We start from the raw sequence: 21,290 nt of genomic DNA on the forward strand, positions 1-21,290 counted from the left end.
TCATTAGAAAAGACCCTGAGGCTAGATTAGATTGAAGGCAGAAGGGGAAGGGGATGACAAAGGATGAGATGGTTACATAGCATCACTGATTCAATGGACATGAATCTGAACAAATTCCGGGAGATGGTGAAGGATAGGGAAGCCTGGCGTGCTGCAGTCCATGGGGTCACAAAGAGTCAGACGTGATTTAGGGACTGAACAACGACTCCTTATTTTCTCCAGGCACTGCCTGATGCCTTGGTTGCAACAAGCCTCCACCTTCTCTTTCATGTTACCCCAGAGGGTAGGGAGGGGTTGGGGGAGAACATATTTGATCATGTAACTCGCCTAATCAAATCCTATCACAGACTTCATTACACTTAATAACATCTAATTTCTCTGTGTTGCATCCATAACCCTAACCTATCTTTCTAAAAGCCCCATCACCTCCAGCTCTTGTCCATGTACTTCTGTACAATGTTGGATTAATGCTTTCATGCGTGAGTCTTTGCTCTTTTCCCGGAATGTTCTGCCCTTTTTTTGCAAGCTCTCTCCTATCCCTGTTCATTTCCTCCTGTCCTCACAAGCCAAGCCAAATCCAATGAACCTTTCAGAACCAGATTGGACCCATAGCTCCCCTCGTAGAATTTGTCTGTTTCTTTCCATCATTCGCTATCTTTAAAAATTATTTATTTTTTACATTGACATATAGTTGATTTATATGGAGGAGGAAACGGCAACCCATTCCAGTATTCTTGCTGGGAAAATCCCATGGACAGAGGAGCCTGGTGGCCTATAGTGCATGGGGTCGCAAAGTGTGGGACACGCCTGAGCAGAGCACACAGTTGATTTCCAGCGTTTCAGGCGCAGAGCACATTGACTCAGTTACACACACACTCTCTCTTTTTCGGATTGTTTTCCATCATAGGCTATTACAAGACATTGAATATAGTTACCTGTGCTATGCAGTAGGTTCTCGTTTATTTTATATATAGTGGAGTGTATCTGTTAATCCCAAATTTCTGATTCGTCCCCTCCCCTGTCATTCACTATTAATAAGGTCTGATTAGCCTTTACAATCCTATCTCAGAGTGGAAAAGTGTCCACCATTTTCTTAGGTTGTGGGGATATAAAGAACTGTCTGGTTTCCTTATCCCAAACATAAAGTGGGTGCTCAGTAAATAATAGTTGAGTTGAACTGAATTGTTAACAATCAATAGGTTCTTATGTAGACACTCTGCTGTACCCCAATAATTCACCAAGCAGTTACGACTATCTATTTAAAAATCTGTTTTTATATCCCCTCTTTCATGACTTGCTAACCATTCTAAGACAAACCACACTTACATGCCACCAACCAAGAAAGAAAATGGTGCTAATTTTCATCACACCTTTGCGATTGTAAGATATAGTCAACTTCAGAGACATTCAACATGAAAAATGTATTTGTTAGAGTCAGCGACATAAGGACTTGTGTTTTTCCTGTTAGAGCTGTAGTCTTGAATGCCTAACTGGAAAACAATTTGAATTGATTTGAAAATATAAAACTGAGGTCACTTTAAAAGATGTTTTTCATTATAAAATGAGGAGAGCGTAAAGGAGTGTTTTGGGTGAAGTACTCGGGGATTGACTTGGGAACTGTGTGTTGTTTTTCTGTCTTATGACTGAGACTTAGTCTCTTTTCTTTGAAAAGATGAGGACTTACAGGTAGAGAATCATGCCAGTTTTGAAAATCTTTGGGAGGAATTTCTTTAACATTTTTGTAAACATTATTTTATTTGACTTTCAAGCGGACGATTCTTTCAGAGGAAGATTGCAACTTGATTAAATCCTGTCCTCCCATGCGTCTTCTTTATGTCTGCATTTCTTTTCCTGCCCAGCAAATAGGTTCATCTGTACCACGTGGATACAATGGGGGAGGGGAGGGTGGGATGAATGGGGAGATCAGTATTGACATATATGCACTACCCTGTGATTCGGACACGACTGAGCGGCTGTACTAAACTGAACTGTTGTGTGGAATAGATAGCTGATGGGAACCTGCTATAAAGCAAGGGGAGCTCAGCTGGGTGTTCTGTGATGACCTAGATGGGTAGAAAGGTGGGGTGGGGGTGGGAGGGAGGCCCTTGAGGGAGGGAGTGTATGTAAACACAGAGCTGATTCACTTTGTCATACAGCAAAAAGTAACACCACACTATAAAGCAGTTATCCAGGCCACCCCCCACCCCCCGCCTCCCTGCAGATCTTATCTTCCCACCTAAACACATACTGAAATTGAAGTTCCTGGTGTCCCCCTAGCAACAGTCTTGCAGGGGACCCCATTACAGCTTCCGTTTTTATGTCCAGCGGCTCTGTTTTCCAGCTGTCATACTTGCTCCTTGACTTTTATTAAATCCACTTGCTATCAAAGAAGCAAATGTGTGCACAAACTTATCGTTTCTAGCTGTTCTTCCTTCCTCTCCCTGCTTAGCATCCAGTCTACCAGTTCTCTCTGTAACCTTTTCTCCTGGAGAATCTTGCCATCTTGAATACATCTTCCGCCAACACAGATCCCACAGTGGCAGGAACAGAACCCAAGGACTATGAAGCAGGCATCCATCGGGGGGATGGATAGAGAGGTGGGGAGAGGGCACGATGCCTTCTGGGGGCCCTTTAGGCTCAGAGTGCCAGGGATCAGCAGCACGAATCAGATGCACCCCAGCCTGGTGGCCTCTCCCCTGTCCTCTGACAAAGACGGTCCCAGCCCTCCTTGCTGGCAGGCAGAGTTGCCACACCAGCCACCTGCATGCGTGGCCTCAGTCCAGGGAGCTCTTGTCTGATTCACAGAGTGATCCTCCCATTCTTAGTGGGAAAGGCAGCTCCCGGGCGCACAGCGGTGGCTTGTGTGGTGGTGAAGGGTTGAAATTGCCGGGATGATAGGGTCCCGCTCTGCTTCATGATGAAGAGAAAAAGGACTGCTTAACGCCCTGACTGTCTTTTGGTCTGAAAGACTTCCTTCTTGGCTGCTGGAGAACAGGTGAAGGGAGAGGCCAGGTTGTTGGGGGCTGGAGAGCATCACGGAAATGGCAGTTTTCCTACATTTGGGTCCTCTTGGATGAGCCTGGGGAAGGGTCTTTGGAGGCAGGCAGCCGCTGCTGGGTGCCACCATCCTTTCTCTTGTGGTGCCTTTCCTCTGCAGGGCTCACTCAAGGCCACGGCCATGTCCTGTAAGATGGAGACACCCCTGTCTCTGTTCAAGGTTCAACTTTTGCCTCGAAAACCAGATTCTCTCCCCTTGAGCTTCCGTCTTGGATGGTGAAAGAGTAGCTGCCCTCCCCCACTCTGTGTGGGGGTCTCAGGAAATGTGCCTGGAGAGGCTGATGGGGATATGGGGCTCATGTCTGCTGAGTGGAAAAGATGTTGTTGGATGATGCGATTGTAGGTTGCAATCTCTTCTAAACTCAGGCATTGGTGTATTTTCAAGAAGATTGTTGGGGAGTGCAGTTTAAAGGTGAAACAGTCTGATACATTTCGCAGGAGTTACAGAAGCAGTTTCAATAGAGTACCATCCCCTCTCACTGTCTTCTATGGGATGACCTCCTCTCACTGGTGAAGTCGTGAAAGAAGGATTTCAGCAGTAGAAGTTAGCTGCAGTCAGGCAGCTCCATTCCCATTTCCTTTTGAGATCAGTTTTTTCCGTGCTCTCTTACAATGACATGGGTGTGCTTTTTTGACGTGACTCAGACTTGAAATTGAGCCGGGAGCCCAGAGTTGAGCCTCTTAAGTCCTGTGGTCACTCCTCTTGGAATGTTGGGTGGAATTCTCAAGGGTTCAGTAGCTTCATGGCTTCAGAGTAGGAATGATGCTGCTTAGAATCTTGAAAATTTACATGATTCTTGGGGTCTGTCCTGAAAAAGCTGATCCATTTCAGTAAGCTGGGACTTCACTGGAGCCCCTTTCAGAGCCAGGCTGTGTGGGGGCGTTTGGAAAGATCTGATGACCAGCTGTGTAACTCTGCCCTTTGGGACTGGTGGTTTCCAAACACTTCGTAGTGGGTGATGCAATGCTGGAGTTGAGTTGTACTCATTGGCACTTGTCCGTGTCCAAGTATAGTCGCAAGATGATAAATACCAAGAACCAAGGGAAACTTAGAGAGTAGTATTTTGGTCTAAAGTCACTTACATGGTGCCAGCCAGATAGTAAGCATTCCATAAATGGTAGATCTCCCTGAGCCGGGGGAGAATATATTACTTCACTTTGCAGTACATTGCCTTGACTCCTAGGAAACCACAGTCGTGTCTATTCCAGCTGAACCTGTTGGTTAAGTATTGCCAAAGAATCACTGTTCTAAAATTAAAGTTATCATTTCAGGGGAAATTTCCCAACTGACTTAGCTGGCTTAAGAATATCGATTCTATGAACATGTTTTTTCGCAGTTACCTTGGGATGCATTTGGATATACTGAGAAGTTGCTCAAAATCAGGGCAGACTTTGGATAGGGGAACTTTCAGGAATTTTGTTTGGCCGATTTGGATGTCTATTTTTTACTCGCCTTGGAAAACATGGTTGGGCTAAAACCATTTCATCCAAGCTTTAGGGAGGAGGAATTTGGAAACCCTGTCATGATTCATTCATCTCTGTTGAGATGAGGGGGGAGACGTGTGCTCAGCTGTGTCTGACTCTTGGTGACCCCATGGACTGTAGCCCACCAGGCTCCTCTGTCCGTGGAATTCTCTAGGCAAGAATACTGAGGGGGTGGCCATTTCCTGCTACAGGGGATCTTCCCGACCCAGGGATCGAACCCTGGTCTCCTGCGTTGGCAGGTGGATTCTTTACCACTGTGTCACCTGGGAAGCCCCCATCTGTGTGGAAGGATTAGTTCTTCATGGAGAATCTTGGTCCTGCTCCAGGGCCCCCAGTAGTCACATGGTGGACCTGATAGGGAAGGCGGGTTCCTCTTCTCTGTTCAGGAGTGCTTGTCGCAGTCTCAGTGTTCACACAAGCCAGACAAGTTCACCCCGATGGAACTGTCCCTTTATGCCAGGTGAGGGGTGGCCAGGTGGCAGTAGGAACCAGCCACATTTGGGCACGGGGCCCCATCTCACTCGAGATTCCCCTCCTCAGCCCAGTACTGTGGAGAGCAAGCGTGCGTCCTAAGAGATTTTCCTGGTAAGCAGCCATTGCATCTCAGCAGGATCATACCTCTTCAGCCTTTCTGTCCCTGAACTGTGATTTTTTTTTTTTTTTTTCCTTGAATCAATTATCAAGACAAGAAACAGTCATATGAAGTTTGTCTTTGAAAGGATGTGGTTCTAAAAATATGACTCAGGGACTTCCCTGGTGGTCCAGTGATTAAGAATCTGCCTTCCAACGCAGGGGATGAGGGTTCGATCCCTGGTTGGGGAATTAAGATCCCACACGGTGTGGGGGCACCTGAGCCCACGGGCCAGAACTCTGAGCCTGCGCTCTCTAGAGCAACAGAAGCCTGTGCACTGCAGCTTGGGAGAAGCCCCCATGTGCTGCAACTGGAGAAAGCCCACGCACTGCAGTGAAGACCCAGCACAGCCAAAACCAAAAACCGAAACCCATGGCTCCTTGTATCACAGTGGTCTCGAAGGGCCACTGGTGGAAGTTCCTGTCTGATCTTAGCACCGAGAATGTTTGTGCTTTGTCTGAACTCTTGATTAGGACCTTGTGAGTCTTACAACTACTCTGTTTTCCCCATCTGTTTGGCTGTTACCAAAACTTTACAGTCCATTTGAGCCCGCTGGGTAAATTGATACCCAGGTAAATTTATTACCCTTTATTCTGTTCCCTTGCACTTTGTCTTAATGTTTGGGTCCTTTTTATTTTTCCAATGATAGTTTCTCCTATTCGATTTTAGATCATGCGTCTTTGGAAGTCACTGCTAAGTCCTTTCTCTAACATAATAATAGTTAAAAAAACATCAGCAAACAAAATGACTGATGAATTTTCTTTAACTATTTCTGAACCAATAAGAAATTTTCAGGGTCCTAGATTCATCTGTCCATCTAGTCACCCCAGGCTGATTTTTGGACTAAATGTGAATATTAAAATCTACATTCTTTTGGTGCTTATTGCACATAAAAAATATTCAGGACTTCTGATTCGTTTAGGATTTTCACCCAAAACTACTAGTCCCTTCCCACTTTAAGTTTCAGGGTGAAGGGAAATGTTCTGATTCTCATGCATTTAGTAATTATGAAACATTTGGGGACACTTATTCATGATGAACAGAGTAAGAATGAATGTACTTCTGTAGTCTTTTATAGTGTTTCATGTTGAATCTCTAATTTCTGTTTTAAAACAACCTTTTCAGGTAGATGTTAAGTAAAGCAGATAGTTTTACACATCCTTCTTTTTCCTATTAAGTTTTGGAATGGGTAGTTTGCTTGCCCAAGATCACATAAGTTAGTAAGTAATAGAGCTAGGGGTGTAGATGTGGGTATTTTGATGGCAAGTACAATATCCTTTTCTCTATGTACTTTGATTCCTGGAACTTGCAAGGACTTAAAAGTGACAGGATGCCTCTCATGAGTGTTTTCTGAGGTGAAAAAGAAAGTTCTGGTGTGGCAGACATTTTAGGGAAAGCCATGGATTAGCTGCCATGAACACTGTATTTCTGACATTGTCATATTTCATCTTGGGTTGGAGTGATGAAACTTCTGACCCTGTCTATTTTTGAGCTATTTGAAGCCTGGGATTAGCTTGGTAATTCCCTCCCCTTCTCCAGCACAGACACTTCCCTGTGAAAACTGGTTATTTGACACCTGATGCAGAAATTGACTTTATGAGTTGAGATGAATCAGAATGAGACTGTAAAACTTGGCACATTTATCGTTTACTTCACTGGGGGTCATCTTAATGTAATGCAAGCTGTCCTACTGGTTCTGCCAGATTTTGTCAGCGTGGTTTGCATGTATGCGTGCACTGTGGCGAATTGAGTCAATCACATCTTCCAGCTGGGTTAATGAGTTCCCCTTTGGTCTCATGACACATTTGAGGCAATCGGTTTCATCCAACTTAGACTGTAGACCCAGTTCAGTGAGTTAGGTACCATGTTTCAGGGAATTTCCCTTAATAGTGGCCTTTCTTGTAGCATCTTCCTTATGGTTTACAAATGTTGCATAACAGTGAAAAGAATGCAGTATTTTTACTGAGAACTGACCAAGGAGTCGGCACTGAAATAATCATGTCACATAGATGGTGTCATTTAATGCTTATTTCAATAGAATGGTTTAGGAATTCTTGTCCCTATTTGTAGAGGGGTAAACTGATAATTAGTGTTTGCCGCAAATCACCTTGCAAGTAAGTGACAAAGCTGAGTTTTGACCTGATTGATGCATGCAGTGGGACTCCAGGCTCAAACTCCCATCACTGAGTTAGCTGTTTACCTGCCGCTTGCTTGTTTATTTGCTTTTGGCTGTGCTGGGTCTTTGGTGCCGCGCGGGCTTTTCCCTGGTTGCGGTGAGCAGGGGCTCCTTCCTCCTTGCGGTGTGTGGGTATCTCCTTGCGGAGGCTTCTCTTATGGTGGAGCATGGGTTCTCGGGCGTGCAGGCTTCAGTAGTTGTGGCTCGTGGGCTCGGTAATTGTGACGCACTGGCTCAGTTGCTCCATGGCATGTGGAATCTTCCCAGACCTGGGCTCAAACCTGTGTCTCCTGCATTGGCAGGCAGATTCTTTACCACTGAGCCACCCAGGAAGCCTGACTACCTCCTGTTGAGGGTGGATTCTTTGCGGCTCGTAAAGAAAACCCGAATCCTGATGGTTCTCAGGTTGTTGTGGTGTATATTCACAAGGCTATGGTGGAGTTAATCCATCCACTGTGAGTACTTGATACAGATTGAATCCTTGGTGACTCGTTGCAATCTTAGCATATTTGCTGATCACAAAGAGCAAATATGTTCTCTTCATCTGTTTATATCATGGGGTCAGTTCTATGGGTCACAGGTTAAAATACTTTTTCCATCAGAATCAGGGGGAGAAAAAAGGATCCCAGATCCTAGATAGACTGGGTTTTGTCTTCCTACATATTTTTTAAACAATGCCTGATAACTTTCACTTTCTTCCCCATAGCGTTTTTCTGCTCAGGGAATAGAAGACTATAATAGAGAAACATTTCAGTTCTGGTAGCAGAATATGTACTTTTTCTTTTTTCAAGTATAAAAAATGCATTATCAGCCTCCATGTGCAGGTGGAGGACAGCCGCCTGCAGGCCTGGTTTGCCAGCAAGAATCCAGCCCTTGCAAATTATTGGCAGCTGGCACCGTAATGAGTCCATTTCAATATAAATGGGCTGTTGCTTATTAATTTCTGCCAGTTCCTAAGCAATTCAGGAACTGCTTTGAAAATGTAAAACTTTGCAGAGAGCAGCTTAAGGAGGATGCCTGGGAAAAGAGAGGGAACAGGACAGCAGTGGGGGAATTATGGCAAGGACATGAACTGGAGGGTAATAATGGCGTATTGCTGAGAACTCGTGTTCCTCTCCTGGCAAGTGTGATTCACCAGGTTCACAGCAAAGTAGCATATTTTCCAAGATAAGGTGAACAGGAACTTCACTTACTATGCTATCTTCTATGGATATGGATATTTATTTATTTACTGTCTTGATGTGACCACCTTCCACAACAGTAGGCAATTTTCTGTGTGTTTCTCTGCAAGCTGTTTGTCATCTTGAGTTCTACCTTAATGAGGCTACCAGTTATAGGTGCTAGTTGTGGGCAGCCCCACAGGAATGATCTGTAGGAGAGGAATAAGAGGCAGCCACCCCCAGGAAGCCCTTGGGGCTTTCTCCTGTCTTGTAGTTTAGTCAACTAAGTTGTGTCTGACTCTTTTGCGACACCATGGAATGTAGTTCATCAGGCTTCTCTGTTCATGGAATTTTCTAGGTAAGAATACTGGAGTGGGTTGCCATTTGCTTCTCCAGGAGATCTTCCCAACCCAAGGATTGAACCTGCATCTCCTGCATTGGCAGGCGGATACTTTACCACTGAGCCATTAGAAGCCCCTCTCCTGTCTTAGCATCTCCAGTCTCACCAGAAGCCAGGTTTTAGAAAACAAAGACCACTCACAATGCCTGTTCATGGAGCTTATTTTGAAAACATGAGAGTTCGTGAGCACGAATTCTCAGCAGTACCCCATGTATATGATGAGAAGGTCTATCATTGAATTTGGTCTTTTGTTTTACTGTCTTTTAGCATCTTCTTCAACTTCTGTGATAGCTATAGCTCTGCTTTGAGAGTAACTGAGACTCCCTGGTTTCCTGTCACTCATTTCTGTTTGTTGAGATGTTTGAAAGATTCAAAGGGGATCATGAGTGTAGGGGTGCAGGTACCTTTTGGAATTAGGGTTTTCTCCAAGCCTATGCCCAGGAGTGGGATTGCTGGGTCGTATGGTAGTTCTGGTTTTAGTTTTTTAAAGACCCTCCATGCAGTTCTCCACAGTGGCTGCCCCAGTCTGCATTTCTACCCACCAACACCCCTTTTCTCCACGCCTTCTCCAGCATTTACTGTTTGTGTATGGTTTTGATCATGGCTCTACAGCAGAGACTAACACAACATTGTAAAGCACGTGTATGCCAATAACACTTTAAAAAGAAGAGGGAACCATGAGATCATGCTACTGAAATTGATTTCTGTTACCTGATACTTTCATCTGTAGAGACAAAATAAAAGGATAAAATATGACTGAGTTTGTAAAGCGATTTATTATTGTAAACGTAAGCATGCTTATATTTATGGATTTATGCCTGTCATTTTAGACCTGTAGCTGAATGTTGCATTGTTTGGTCTGGGGTGTGCTATTTCATATGAAATGGATGTTGGAGAATTTATGTAAATAGGTTTGATGGAAAATTCCTGTTTCCTGTGTTCTGGCTGAATAGTGGCTTTCTTTTTTCTGCCCTCTCCAGGTTTTTGGCATAGCTGCATAGACGCAGATGAGACTGTGATGGCCAGCTCCAGGGGCAGGTGCTGAGACACTTCCTAGCCACCGTCAGTGTTCATCCTGACATCATCACCAGGCTCCGTATCTAAATGCCACAGTGCTCTTGGGGCAAGTTGGGCTGGGAACCGTTGTTGCCTTGTAAGGTAAGTTTGTGAATGTGTGCTTGAGCCTGTGTATACCTCCATGAATTAAACGTAATGCTTCAGAGGTGGTGAGACAGGTACCACGGCATTGTCATGGTGTATGCAGCTTGTGGGAAAAAGAATTTGAACTCACTTTTTTGGATTAAGGTTATGCCCATCTAGCAATTCAAAAGTATTAGCATTAAAACTAAAAAAAAAAAAAAAGAAAAGAAAAAGCAGGTACCTATCTTTTTCCCTCTGTGAATTGCTCTCAGGGATCTTTGAAATTTATTCCCAAGCTTTACCATCTTTAGATGGGATTATGTTTAAAAAAGGTAAACCCGGCTTCAAAAATCTTACTTCAGAACAATGACATGTTTTGTTTCTGGTTTAGATAATCTCTTAAAAAGCAAAATAAATGCAGTCAAAATAATAATCTTTCTAAATCAAAGATCATCTTTTATTTGTTGCAAAACTTTCCTGTTTAGTCTCCTGTGTTAGGGGTATTTGTGTGTGACTTGGCAAAATACTTTTCATGGGTTTGTAAAGATTTAGCTAAAACTTTCAGAACTTTGTCTCAGTTTAATCTTAGCTCTCCTCCCCCCGCTCTCCCCCCAACCCCCTTACCCTGTCTTCAGGCTCAGCCTCCAGTAGGGAAAAAACAGGCTTGAAACCAAGCCCTCCCACTAGAATCTAATTTTAAATTTGCAATCTGTTGTCTTGTGATTTTTGCTTCAAATTTAACTTTGAAATAAATACATTTCATCCTTTCTCCTGCAATTTCGGAGGTCTGTTTTCAAATCATAGAAGGGTAATCATTACGTTTATTTTAATAAGTTCTTAAATACCTCAGGAGGGAGTGAAAAATTTTATTATTAACAATTATAATTTGTATACATCATTAGATGCCTTATGTTCATATTCTATAGTACCCTTACCAACAAGAGAAACCATGTTTTAATAGTTAACTTTGACTTGAATATAAGCTGGGTCATCGTGTGCCCACTGTGGGCTCTAATGCTTTATATTTTTGAAATATTCTTGTTATAGACAATCTGAGAGGTGAGCATCCCATTGAAAAAAGCAGTACTAAAACTCCAGTTCACTTAGATGGCCAATATAATAATGAGTAAGGCATGGTCCCTGCCACTGGGAGCTTGTAATAAAATAAGGGGTTCATGCAAAGAAAGACAAGTGTGCCAAGGTACAAATAACCGTGCACAGACGGAATGGGAGGAGATCAAGCAGAGCGCCACTGGAATGTCGAGAAAGGATGGTGAAATCCAAGCTCGGTAGTCTTTTCTTCTTTATCTTGGGTAATTTTCTCAAGTCATCTGCTTTAAGTTTGGGTTTGGTGCTTTTTTGCTTTAGCTGTCAGCCTGGTGTCCCCATCCTCACTCTCTGAGAATTATCCAAGAAACCTAGGGACTTAAAGCGTTTATTCTTTTCTTTGCCATAACTGAATTCTAGGTAAGGGACCTGCCTGGCAGTCGATTAAGGCTCTGTGCTTCCACTGCAGGGAGTGCAGGTTCTATCCCTGATCAGAGAACGGAGATCTCATGTGCAGCATGGCCAAAACAGTGAATTATAGCTTTAGTGTAGTTGCTTTGGAAAATACGAAAAGCAAAGTATTCTTTTGAAAATTAAATTACCCCATAATCTCTATCTAGGATGCTAACTTTAAATTTTTTTACACAGGTCTATATATTCTCTATGTGTCTCTCTCTCCCTCTTCGTGTGTGTGTGTGTTTATGAGAGAGAGAGAAAGAAGGTAAAATATTAGCGTCTTTAGAATTTTAATCTCCTCAAAGCCAGTATCTTGGAGATGCATCTCAAATATAAGTTTTTACTTCCTGAGAATAAGAGTTTTGCTCCAGAGGTGATTGACCCTAATAATATAATTATCTTTTTGATTATCTACTTCTGAACAGGGCAAGCCCCAGCAAGCTGACCCACAAGGCTGGGCTTTAATCATGTGGAGCTTTCCTGTTGTTCAGCTAAAGGGTGGGGCATTTTGCTGTCTGGAGTACCGCTTGAACTTCTGGTCTCATCTAGGGAATTAGACATCCTAAACCATAAAAATATTATTATAACCTCCTTAGTCTGCAAAGTGATGAGGTTATTTTTTGTTTCTCTTGTATCTTCTTTCTTTCTCCCTTTTTTCCTCTGAACAATCTGTAGTTATAGTAGTGTTTTTCTTTGTTCTCTCTGCCTGGATACCTTGACCATGGGTGAGTTTCTGTTAACTCAAATGTTTTCTCATGCAATACCAAGAAAACTTCACATCTGATGATTAAAAAATGCAGCTAGTTTTGTATTATGGATCAAATTAAAAATATTTTACCTTTCTTTTTAATTTGTATTCTCCTTCTCCACTCATACATAATAATTGATGTTCACAGAGATCTTTCATAGATGTTCCAAGGAGTTACAATTTTCATTTATTTCAGGAGTGTTTACTATTACTCAGTGAACATAGTTATACTAATTGCTTTAAAAGCCTGATAATTCCAACATCTGGGTCACTTTGGGGTTGGCATCTATTGATTGTCTTTTCCCCTGAGAACTGATTAGATTTTCCTGGTTCTTTGGAATGCATTGTGGACACTTTCGAGTATTACATTGGGAGAATCTAGGTCCTGTTAAAATCATCTGGAGAATGTTGAATTTTCTTTTTTTCCTATTTTAGTAAGCAATCAACCTGGCTAGGTTCAGATGGCAAGTTCTGTTTGACCTCCTGTGGGTGGTAGGTCCGATGTCAGTTCAGTTTTCAAAGCCTTTGCTCCGAAGTTGTGGCCTTGTCCACACACGCACCACTTGGGAGTTAGACTGAGAGGTGAGCTGTGTTTATGTCATAGCTCAGTTCGCCAAGCCTTTGCTGTCTTTCTCTGGGTCAGTCCCAGGCACATGCACCTGAGGAGTGAGCTGGGATTTGGGTAGGTTTATACATGACATTAGCTGATTAGTTTCCTCCACCTCTGTCTTCTGTGAGATCGCCCTCACTCTTTGGCTTGCAGGTATCCCCAGTCTCGATTTCTTTGGCCAGAATGACAGGGCACATCTTGTGAGTTTTGCTGCTTTTGTTATGGCTAGCTGTGTGCTCAGGCTTCCCGGTGGCACCAGTGGTAAACAACCGGCCTGCCAATTCAGGAGACAGAAGAGGTGAGAGTTCGATTCCTGAGTCAGGAAGATCCCCTGGAGGAGGGTATGGCCACCCACTCCAGTATTCTTGTCTGGAGAATCCAATGGGTAGAGGAGCCTGGTGGGCTACAGTCCATGGGGTCATGGTGGGCTACAGTCCACGGGGCCGCCAAGAGTTGGACACAACTGAAGCGACCCAGCATGCATGCACGGACTGTGTGCTCACCCTCCATGCAAGGCTGGAAGAGAAATGAGAGTAATACAAACTGAAATGGGAAACCCACTCTCGGTAGAGTGGCTTCTTCAGTTTTATTGCTTGTTTATTTATTTTTGGCTGCACTGGGTCCTCATTGCTAGTTTCCACAAGTGGGGGCTTACTCGTTGCCTCTGTGCACGTGGGATTGTCCCAGAGCAGGTACTGACCCCATGTTTCCTGCATTGGCAGGTGGATTCTTAACCACTGAAGCACCAGGGAAGACCTTGTGTTTCTTCCCATCCCCGACTTACCTGCTTTTGCTTATTCTTCGGAAGCCTCAGGTAGTTGCTTTTTACTTTGGTTCAGAGGTTTTAAATCTTTATCATTGGAAGAAAGACCAGCCACTGTGTCTTACTTCATCTTGGCTGCCACCAGGTACTATAAATAGTACTTCAGTTTTGTTCACGACTATTAAAGACAGAAGCCCTGTCCCTAGCGAATCACCCTGCTTCCCCATTGACTCTCACTTTGGACCTTGTTTTGTGTTTGCTTGTTTTGTGTCTGTTTCCTGATGACCTTGTGCCAGATAATGCCCCTGTGAGTGCTTATTTTCTTATTGCATAATTTGTTGAAAAAGAGGATTCAAAAAGCTTCATTTGGCAGCATTGTCACTTTTAAACAAAATTTTCCCTTGACCAGAAACTCCCAGTGAGTGACAGCTTTAACTTTTTATTTTGAAATAATTATAGATCCACATGAAATTGAACACAGTAAGCATACTCTTCACCTAGCCTCTCTTAATGGTTGCATCTTAATTTCCGCAAACTACCAAAGCTAGGGATTTGAGACTTTTTTCCAAAGTGTGTAAATAGTTTTATATCATTTTATTACATAAGGCTTAGTAGGCTAATAAATCTATAAAAGCAGTCCCTGAGAAAGAATCACCTATCTGATGTATCTACGAACCACCCTAATGACTGTACTTTTTTTGTGTGTGTGTTAAATTGTGTTAGTTTAGGGTGTGCAGCATAGTGGTAAAGCTATTTACTTTTCAGATTCTTTCCCCTTAAAGATTGTATCAAAATATTCAATATAGTTTCCTGTATTATACAGCAGGTACTTGTTGGTTATCTATTTTATGTATAGTAGTGTGTATATCGGAGAAGGCAATGGCACCCCACTCCAGTACTCTTGCCTGGAAAATCCCATGGACGGAGGAGCCTGGTGGGCTGCAGTCCATGGCATTGCTAGGAGTCGGACACGACGGAGTGACTTCACTTTCCCTTTTCACTTTCAAGCATTGGAGAAGGAAATGGCAACCCACTCCAGTGTTCTTGCCTGGAGAATCCCAGGGACGGGGGAGCCTGGTGGGCTGCCGTCTACGGGGTCACGCAGAGTCGGACACGACTGAAGCAACTTAGCAGCAGCAGCGGTGTGTATGTATTCATCTCAAACTCTTAATTATCTCTTCCCTCCTTTCCCCTTTGGTAACCATAGGTTTATTTTCTGTGTCTGTGGGTCTGTTTTGTAAATAAGTTCATTTGTATGTTCTTTTTTTCAGATCCAGCATATAAGCAACAACATACTATTTGTCTTTGTCTGGCTCACTTCCTTTAGGATAATAATCTCTAGGTCTATCCATGTTGCTGCAAATGGCGTTATTTCATTCCTTTTTATGGCTGAGTAGTATTCCATTGTGGAGAAGGCAATGGCACCCCACTCCAGTACTCTTGCCTGGAAAACCCCATGGACGGAGGAGCCTGGTGGGCTGCAGTCCATGCTAAGGGTCGGACACGACGGAGTGACTTCACTTTCACTTTTCACTTTCATGCATTGGAGAAGGAAATGGCAACCCACTCCAGTGTTCTTGCCTGGAGAATCCCAGGGACAGGGGAGCCTGGTGGGCTGCCGTCTCCGGGGTCGCACAGAGTCAGACACGACTGAAGTGACTTAGCAGCAGCAGTATTCCATTGCACAGGTCCACCACATCTTTATCCATTCATCTGTCAGTGCACCTTTAGGCTGCTTCCATGTCTTGTCTGTTGCACACAGTGCTGCCTATACTGATTGAGAAAGTTCCTTTAAGTACTTTCACTGTGCACTTATTTTGATGGGAGTACTTTTTTACTCTTTTGCTGTGTATTTACTTTGATGGGATTTAAAGGAAGTTACTATGAAAAGTTTAGCTCATGACTTAAGGAGAAAGGTCATGGTGTTGGGAAGAATGGAGAATTCATCCTCTCTCTAGTGTCCTTGGTCTCTGACCCTAAGAATCTCTTGATTTTTTTGGACCGCCTCTACTTTCAAATGACGCCTCCCCATCATGTCACTAGGTCTCCTTTGTCAGTATTTTCCTCTGGATCATCTCAGGCTGCTCAGTCCTGAGCTGTCTCCCCGACATGGAGGAGAGGTACTCTCTCAATTCCAACCCCCTTTCTTAAACCTCCAAAAGGAGGAGGGATGTAGGAATTAAGTGAAATGAGACAAAGGCGAGGCCATGAGTCTCTGCCTAGGTGATTGAAGGTTGGGGAGAACAGTGGAGCAGGGCAGGCTGAAACCATCAGCTCAGCTCACAGAATCAGGGTGATCCCAAACCCAGGGGCCTGGGCTGAGGGACCTACACCAGTCTGCAGGTGGAGGAGACATAGAGAACAGCACACAGTCTGGAAATGGGTGCATTTTCTGGGCACTCTCATGTAGGAGAGCTGGCATTTTTAAGGCCAGTGTGTCTTTTCTCTAGTTTACATTATGCTAACACCCTCATCGCTTTTCTCTTGCAGCTGTGTGAGTTTGGTTTTTTACATTCTAGATTAAACTTTGTCATTCATTCATTCTGTGTTTTCCTACTGAGCTCCTAGTGCCTTTCAGGCAGTGTTTTAGGCACTGAGAATATAGCAATACTCGAGACTAACTTTCTGCCTCCCTGATGCTTAATTAGGTTCTAGTGGGGACAGATATAGAATAAAAAAAAAATAAGGAAATGAAAAACATTTTTTGAGACAGTTATGACAAATGTTAAGGAGTAGGGGGGAAGCAAAGAAGAGGGGTGGGAAGTGTTGAGCTCCAAGGGGTCATTTTGGATAGAGATGCTAGGAAAGATCTCTTTAAGAAGGTGACATTTGAGTCAAGATCTGGAAAGAGCGAGCCAGGTGTAGATGCCTGAAGGCTGGAGAGTTGGAGGCCAAGGAAAGAGCATGAACAAAGGCTCTGGGGAAGCCAGGAAGCTGTATCTTAGAGGACTGGAAAGAAAGTTTAAGATTTGAGGTTTAAATTCAGACAGTTGTCCCTGTGTTACAGTCTTGCCCACCACCTCCTGCTTAATATGCCTCCCCCTAACTACCCTCTGCAAGTGCAAGCTGTTTGAGGCCACTAATATTTTCCCTAAGGAAGTCAATAGGGAGTTGAATGAGTTTAAAAATGGTAACATTTTCTAGCTTGCCATCATGTATCTGTGTTCTGAGGCTCTGCTTTTCAAGTTGTTACAAATTGAGTTTATTACACTCTTGAATTTGTTACGATATTTCTTCTGTTTTATGTTTTGGTTTTTTGGCTTCAGAGGCATATGGGATCCTAGCTCCATGACCAAGGATCAAAACCCCACCCTCTGTGTTGGAAGGCGAAATCTTAACCACGGGACCACGAGGGGAAGTCCCTGCTTGTCCATTTCTAGCCCAGTTTTTGCATTTCAGCCTGTCCTCTCCCCCCTTAATCTTTCCCCTCTTTCCTAGTGACTGTGTGGTGATTTTGTTGGCTAAGTACTGATCACTACCTTGTACTTTTGTTTCTAAAGTGCATGAGCATTTTTTGACTCCTTATCATGCATAGAACACTTGTAGTCTCTATGAGTGTGAGTGTTCATCGCTCAGACGTGTCTGACTCTTTGCAACCCCACAGACTGTAGCTCAGCCAGGCTCTTCTGTCCATGGAATTTCCCCAGGGGATAATAATTGGAGTGGGTTGTCGTTTCCTTCTCCAGGGGATCTTCCCAACCCAGTGATCCAATCCAGGTCTGTCACATTGCAGGCAGATTCTTTTACCTTCTGAACTATCAGGGAAGCACTCTCGATAGAGGCTTCAAAAAAAAAGTGTAAGCCACTTTCTAACCAAAGTTGCTTCCAGATTCAGAGAAACAAATAAAGACTGTGTAAATGTAAAGTGTAAACCAGGCTGTTTTGGTTTGTTGTAAGTAAATGATAAGAGTTAGGTAGGAGAGAGTGGGGGAATGTGAAGATGGTGAAAGTAGATGGCATTTGCCATTTGTACGTGGAGAAGATTAGGGCTCTCAAATCACCAGTGTTCTGTGGGTTGCCTGTGGGATGGGGTCGTCCCTGAAAGGGGAGATTGTGTCTGTTGTATGCAGTGAGCAATTTTCATTTTTCATGCTTGTGTTGTTTCAGGGTCCCCCACTGACCCCCACATGGGCCTTCATGAGTCGCACTGACCTTTGGGGGAAAGCTCTTAAAGGAAGGGGTGTTTCGGCAGTCCCTAGGAACATTTTTCTCCTAACTTGAGTTGCTTCAAACTTCCTGCTGACTCGACTTAGATCATCCCCTGAGAATCGCTCTTGGTAGGATTTAAGAGATTTGGCATTCATCTCTAAATTCTAGTTCTGAAGATAAAAATGGCTTCTTTCCTACCTTGGCTGGCTGAAAAGAATCTTGCTACTAAAAATGCTATTAATATAACAGACCCATCAGAGCGATGCAGGGAACGCTGTAATTCTTGAAGGCTGGGGCCATTTGCTTTAGGAAACTGCTCCTGAGGCTTTTAACTTGATTAGTTTTCTGTTGGCAGAAACAAGCCTAACCAGAAATTTGTTGTTGAGAATATGTCTGTCAATTTATATTTGCAAACTTTTGTATACAGCAGAAGGGGGGGGCTCCATCCGAGCATATTGGGGGGTCCATTTGAGCATATTTGGGGTGACAGCTTTGGCTTTCTACACCGTGGTTTCTGTCACCTCCATTCTTTCCCTCTTTTGAGTTTAAATCTATGTGATTCTTAAAATGGGACTGTGGCTAATACTTTTTCTAAACTTTTATTTATTCCTTGGCAAAACATATAGATGCATAGACACATTCAGGTATCTTTCTTTTTTTCTTTTAGCTGTGCTGGGTCTTCTTTAGACTGTGTTCAGGCTTTCTCTAGTTGCGTTGAGTGGGGACTACTCTGTTGGGGGTGCGCTTCTCTTCTTGCAGACTCTAGGCACGCATGCTTCGGTAGTTGTGGTATGCAGGCTTAGTTACCCTGCTGCATGTAGAATCTTAGTTCCTGGACCAGGGCTGGAACCTGTGTCCCCTGCATTAGCAGACAGATTCTTAACCACTGGACCACCAGAGAAGTCCCCATCTATGTATCTTCAAGTGAAAGTCACTCAGTCGTGTCTGACTCTTTGCAACCCCATGGATTGTAGCCAGCCAGGCTCCTCTGTCCATGGGATTTCCCAGGCAAGAATACTGGAGTGGGTAGCCTTTCCCTTCTCCAGGGGATCTTCCCAACCTGGAATTGAACCAGGGTCTCCTGCATTGCAAGCGGATTCCTTACCAACTGAGTTATCAGGAAAGCTATACCCTTAAAAAATCAAGAACCCTGAGACACTGGTCATGGCTTTTAGCCTTACTTTAGATGCTTGTTAAAATATTTTACTTGTAAAAATGTAGCACATGATATTCTTAGGAATATAGATCACATAAATGGTCACACATGGACCATGAATCTTTTCATTTTCCCTGTACTGAGTTGAGTCTCTATGTTTTTTCCTTGCTTCTTAAAGGTACCAGCCAGAGGGGCGTGAACTTATTGCTTTGAAGTATATTTGCTACTAGTAAAAGGATGATTCTCTTTCTTGGAAACTTCGCTCTCAGAATCATATGATGTGTGACCTGGTAGAGAATATTCCAGTATGGGAATAGCTTCACATCTGGTGTCTGTATGAGTTACCTCTGAACTCATCGGAACATTCAATGGAGGTTTTTCCCTTCTTGTTGCCACAAATTTCATTTCTGTAAAGATGTGCTTGTAGGAGTTTAAGCAACCTTTGAGACTGAAGAGTAGGATTGTAGAGTGGTTCTGGAGCATTGGGAAGGAATATATTATATTGCAGGGGGTTTCAGAGTGTAATAGGTCCAATAAATTTGTTCCTGTTTCCCTCTGTACCTTTTGCTTTTTTGTTTATTGTATCCCTTCCCTGGCTTGGAGTATCAGTTTCATGAGAGTGGAGAATGTGTGTCTTTTTTTCTCTGCTGTATTTCTGGTTTCTGGAACATGGTAGCTATGCAGTATTTATTTTCTTTCTTTCTTTTCTTCTTTTAAACAGTTTTCAAGATTGCTCAGCCAGTCAGGGCAGAAGCTGGCATGAGCATCCGGGCTCCATCCCCACCTCTTTGTTTAAAAAAAAAAAAAAAAAAAAGGATTTATTTGGCTACATCAGGTCTCCAGTTTTGGCACTTTGAATCTTTTAGTTGCTGGCATACGGGATCTTAGTTGCCACCTGTGGGATCTAGTTCCTTGTGAAAGTGAAAGCGTTAGTCGTTCAGTCCTGTCTGACCCTTTGTGACCCATCCATGAACTGTAGCCTTCCAGGCTCCTCTGTCCATGGGGATTCTCCAGGCAAGAATACTGCAGTAGGTAACCATTCCCTCCTCCCAGGGATCTTCCCCACCTATGGATCCAACCAGTGTCTCCTGCATTGCCAGGTAGATTCTCTACCATCTGAGCCACTGGGTTCCCTGACCTGGGATCAGACCCAGGCCCCCTGCATTGGAAGCATGGAATCTTAGCCACTGGACCACCAGGGAAGTCCCAGTATATATATTTTCTGAATGAACAACCGTGTAAATGATTATACACATCAACTCAGGGATGCGCTCAGCTGTTCTATTTTTCTTCTCTCCTTTCTGACCATTTTCATGTGTGTATCCTAAGTGTATACAGTTGAAATGGTCTAGAGAAACCTCACTGCAGAGCAAGGAGAATAAGGCTAAATACAGTCATACTTGTCGAGCTTTGAGGATGTTTTAATTTCTCACTGTGGGTAACAGCCCTCAGACCAATGAGAGAGACCGGAACAATGTTAAGGAAAGGACTTGAATTAACCTGGGTAGCTCCAAAAGGCTGAATCGCATTTGGTGATTTCATCATGTGAATTTCTGTGTGCAGGGCACTCTGTACCAGATTAATGTTCTCCAGTTGGATTTGCTCCCAGAAATGAACCCATTAGTTTGCTGCCGGGCAGAGAGTGGGGTTTCTGTTTTGTTTTGGGCATCTCCCTCTCCCTCTCCCACTTCGCCCCCCTTCCCCTGTTAAGGTTTTCAGAAAGTTGTGGCATTAAAGGTAAAAAACCCCTTTTCTTTTTGACTTTATCAGGAAGAGTTGACTGGACTTCACATCTTGGGCTTTCCCGTTTTTGATTGATTTTGAAGTGTAGATGAAGTCAGGATGAAACGGAAACCTATGGGGAGGAAGGACCTTTATCCAGTGCATCTCGGAGTTTCGCCTGGTTTTTTGAAATATGTCATTTCAAACAGAACGTTACTCATTTGGAGCAGACACCTTGGTTTGTACTTTTTAGAGTTTTTAGTTGGTGGAGAGGCGTCGAGCTTTAAATAGACAACTCTAGAGGTTAGGGAGAAGAAAGCAGGTGTTGCCAGCTTTAGGAAAGCAAGTCTGTGCCATGCCTGGAGTGCTGCTCCCCTCCCCCGGCAGAGACCCGTGTCATCCCCCATGGCCTTATTTATGTTCTTATTTCACATCTCCGCAGGAGTAGTCTCAGTCGGTGATGTTAGTTCTCACCTGCTGCCGCGTTGAGTCCAAGTGCCTGCCAGGTGCATATAGGCGCCGCTGTTACCTGTCAAGCTGTCTGCCCTCTGTAGGTACCGAGCTCTTCCCGTTAACCGCCCGTACCCATG

The 21,290-nt window shown here is 43.7% G+C and overlaps 1 protein-coding gene across 11 annotated transcripts in view; it reads left to right on the forward strand.

Moving 5' to 3' along the window:
* TIAM1 (TIAM Rac1 associated GEF 1) overlaps window positions 1-21,290 on the forward strand; it is a 464,731-nt gene that overhangs the window by 283,428 nt on the left and 160,013 nt on the right. For all 11 annotated transcript variants that reach the window (XM_024993771.2, XM_024993775.2, XM_059887391.1 and 8 more), the window contains one exon: window positions 9,890-10,067. Coding sequence is in view for 1 of the 11 variants with exons in the window: in XM_024993781.2 (XP_024849549.1) it covers window positions 10,014-10,067 (54 nt within the window). In the remaining 10 variants the exon portion in view is untranslated. The remainder of the gene's footprint in view (window positions 1-9,889; window positions 10,068-21,290) is intronic.

The sequence above is a fragment of the Bos taurus genome, chromosome 1, assembly GCF_002263795.3.
Source record: "Bos taurus isolate L1 Dominette 01449 registration number 42190680 breed Hereford chromosome 1, ARS-UCD2.0, whole genome shotgun sequence".
NCBI classification, from domain to species: Eukaryota; Metazoa; Chordata; class Mammalia; order Artiodactyla; family Bovidae; genus Bos; species Bos taurus.